The sequence below is a fragment of the Mus caroli genome, chromosome 6 (genome assembly GCF_900094665.2).
Source record: "Mus caroli chromosome 6, CAROLI_EIJ_v1.1, whole genome shotgun sequence".
In the NCBI taxonomy this organism is placed as follows: domain Eukaryota; kingdom Metazoa; phylum Chordata; class Mammalia; order Rodentia; family Muridae; genus Mus; species Mus caroli.
The window spans coordinates 49,288,259-49,290,163 of NC_034575.1; the positions used below are offsets into that span (position 1 = coordinate 49,288,259).

The 1,905-nt window shown below is 54.3% G+C and overlaps 1 protein-coding gene across 2 annotated transcripts in view; it reads left to right on the forward strand.

Moving 5' to 3' along the window:
- The first annotated feature begins 1,430 nt into the window (after positions 1-1,430).
- The window catches only part of Znrf2 (zinc and ring finger 2), a 73,412-nt gene continuing 72,937 nt past the window's right edge, over positions 1,431-1,905 (forward strand). Inside the window, exon 1 of one of the 2 annotated variants that reach the window (XM_021164906.2) lies at positions 1,431-1,905. This exon is cut by the window's right edge and continues 341 nt beyond it. In XM_021164906.2, the coding sequence (XP_021020565.1) occupies positions 1,772-1,905 (134 nt within the window). In that variant the 5' untranslated portion in view covers positions 1,431-1,771. The other variant, XM_021164905.2, reaches the window with a different exon arrangement.

Genomic DNA, 1,905 nt, shown 5'->3' on the forward strand with positions numbered 1-1,905 from the left:
GAAAAGGCATTTGACCACATGATGTAATACAGGATATTTCATATGAAAGCTCAGAGTAACTATATATCATGCACTATGCACACATATAAACATATATATGTAAAACTACATTTCTTCTTCATCCTCTTCTTCCTCTTTTTCTTCTCTTCTTTCTCACCCTTCTCATTGAGACTGGTTTTTTGCTGTTTCTTAGGCTGACCTTGAATTCTAAGGTTCAAGTGATCCTCACGATTCATTCTCTCCAGAAGCTGGGCACTACAGGCAAGCCTGTTCATAAAGCCTCATTTCTCCTATTTACAAAGCCCAATTTGTGGCTGAAGCGATGGCTCAGTGGTTAGGAACACTAGCTGTTCTTGCAGAGGAACTGGGTTTGATTCCCTGCACACCCATGTGACATCTAACTATAACTACAGTTCCAAGGGATTTAATACCTTCTTCTGATCTTCACTATGGGCACCAGGCACACGTGGGGAACTTACATGCAGGCAAAACATTTATACACACACACACACACACACACAATTTTTTTTTAAAAAACCCTCCATTCCCTTATCTTCTGAAAGAATGTCTAGAATCACTACTTAAATGACTCACCACAAATACAAAAGGGGAAAACAGCGACAGTGCATTTCTGCAGTTTGTACAAGCACACTTGCACATAGACAATGCTACCAGTACCCGCCAAATGGGAGGGTCAGAGCCTGCTAGACCAAGCACCACACACAAGAAGGCGTTTAACAGAATCCTGTTAAGTTCCATTTAGAGAAACCACAAGATTTTAAAGCTGCTATCGCTCTGGAGATTTAACTCAAACATTCTGGGCAAGGAAGCTAAAGTCCAAAAAGGTAAAACCATTTACAGTCTGCATAATTTGGCTTGGTGTTAGGCCCGAAGGCTGGATCTCGGGAGAAGATAGTCTCTGCACCTCAGTTTTTGCTCTACCTTTGAAGGTCAAGCTGGATTATCGTTCGTTCTTCCAATTTTGTGCTCTTCCCTTCCCCTAGGATAATTCTGATCAAGTTGGCTTCAGCCTTCCCCTTGTTTCGTTCTGTCCTTCGCTCCTGTACTGTTTTTTGTTTGTTTGTTTTAAATCGTCTTCAATGCTGAGACTGTTTGTTTGTTTGCTTAATCAGTGTATACAATACCAACGAAGGTCATTATCTACCCACTCAAAAGCTCCAGACACGGGATACTGCCACGAACGCCCTAGCTGGGAAAAGGTGCACTTGGTTTTCTCCAGCGCTCACAGGCCACGTGCGGCAGGAGGGGCCGCTTTCTGATTGGTGGTGGGGGAGTCTCCTGGAGGGCGGAGCCTCCTGCCTGTCCATCACCACATGCTGGGCGGGGCCTGGGCGGGCCGGCCTAGTTGTAGGGCAGAGCTAGAGCAGCGGGACCCAATCTCTGCGCTTTGCTTCGACTCGGCCGCCGCTCCTCCAGTGCCGGCCGCGAGGCGACGGTTGCCGGGGCGCGCGCCGCCCGTTCCTCTTTCCCGTTGCAAGCGGCTGGCGCGCAGGGAGGCGGCCCCCAATCCGGCCGGGCGCCTCCCACTCTCCGAGCCGCCGGGGAGCCGGAGGATGGCGGCGGTGACAGCGGCCGCCCGGGAGGAGGCGGTGCGGAGGCCGCGGAGCGCGGCAGCAAGCGGCAGCGGCCCGTCGCGGCGGCCCGGCAGCGACCGCGTCCGCACGGCTACCTGAGCGGCAGCCGCGAGCTGCGTCCCGCCTCTCTCGTTTGCTCGCTCGCTCGCTCGCTCGCGGCCCGGGGCGGCGCGGACATGGGCGCCAAGCAGAGCGGCCCCGCCGCCAACGGCCGCACCCGCGCCTACTCGGGCTCGGACCTGCCCTCCGGGACCGGCGGCGGCGGCGGCGGGGCGGACGGCGCTCGGGCGGCCCGGTTCGCGGCCCCGGT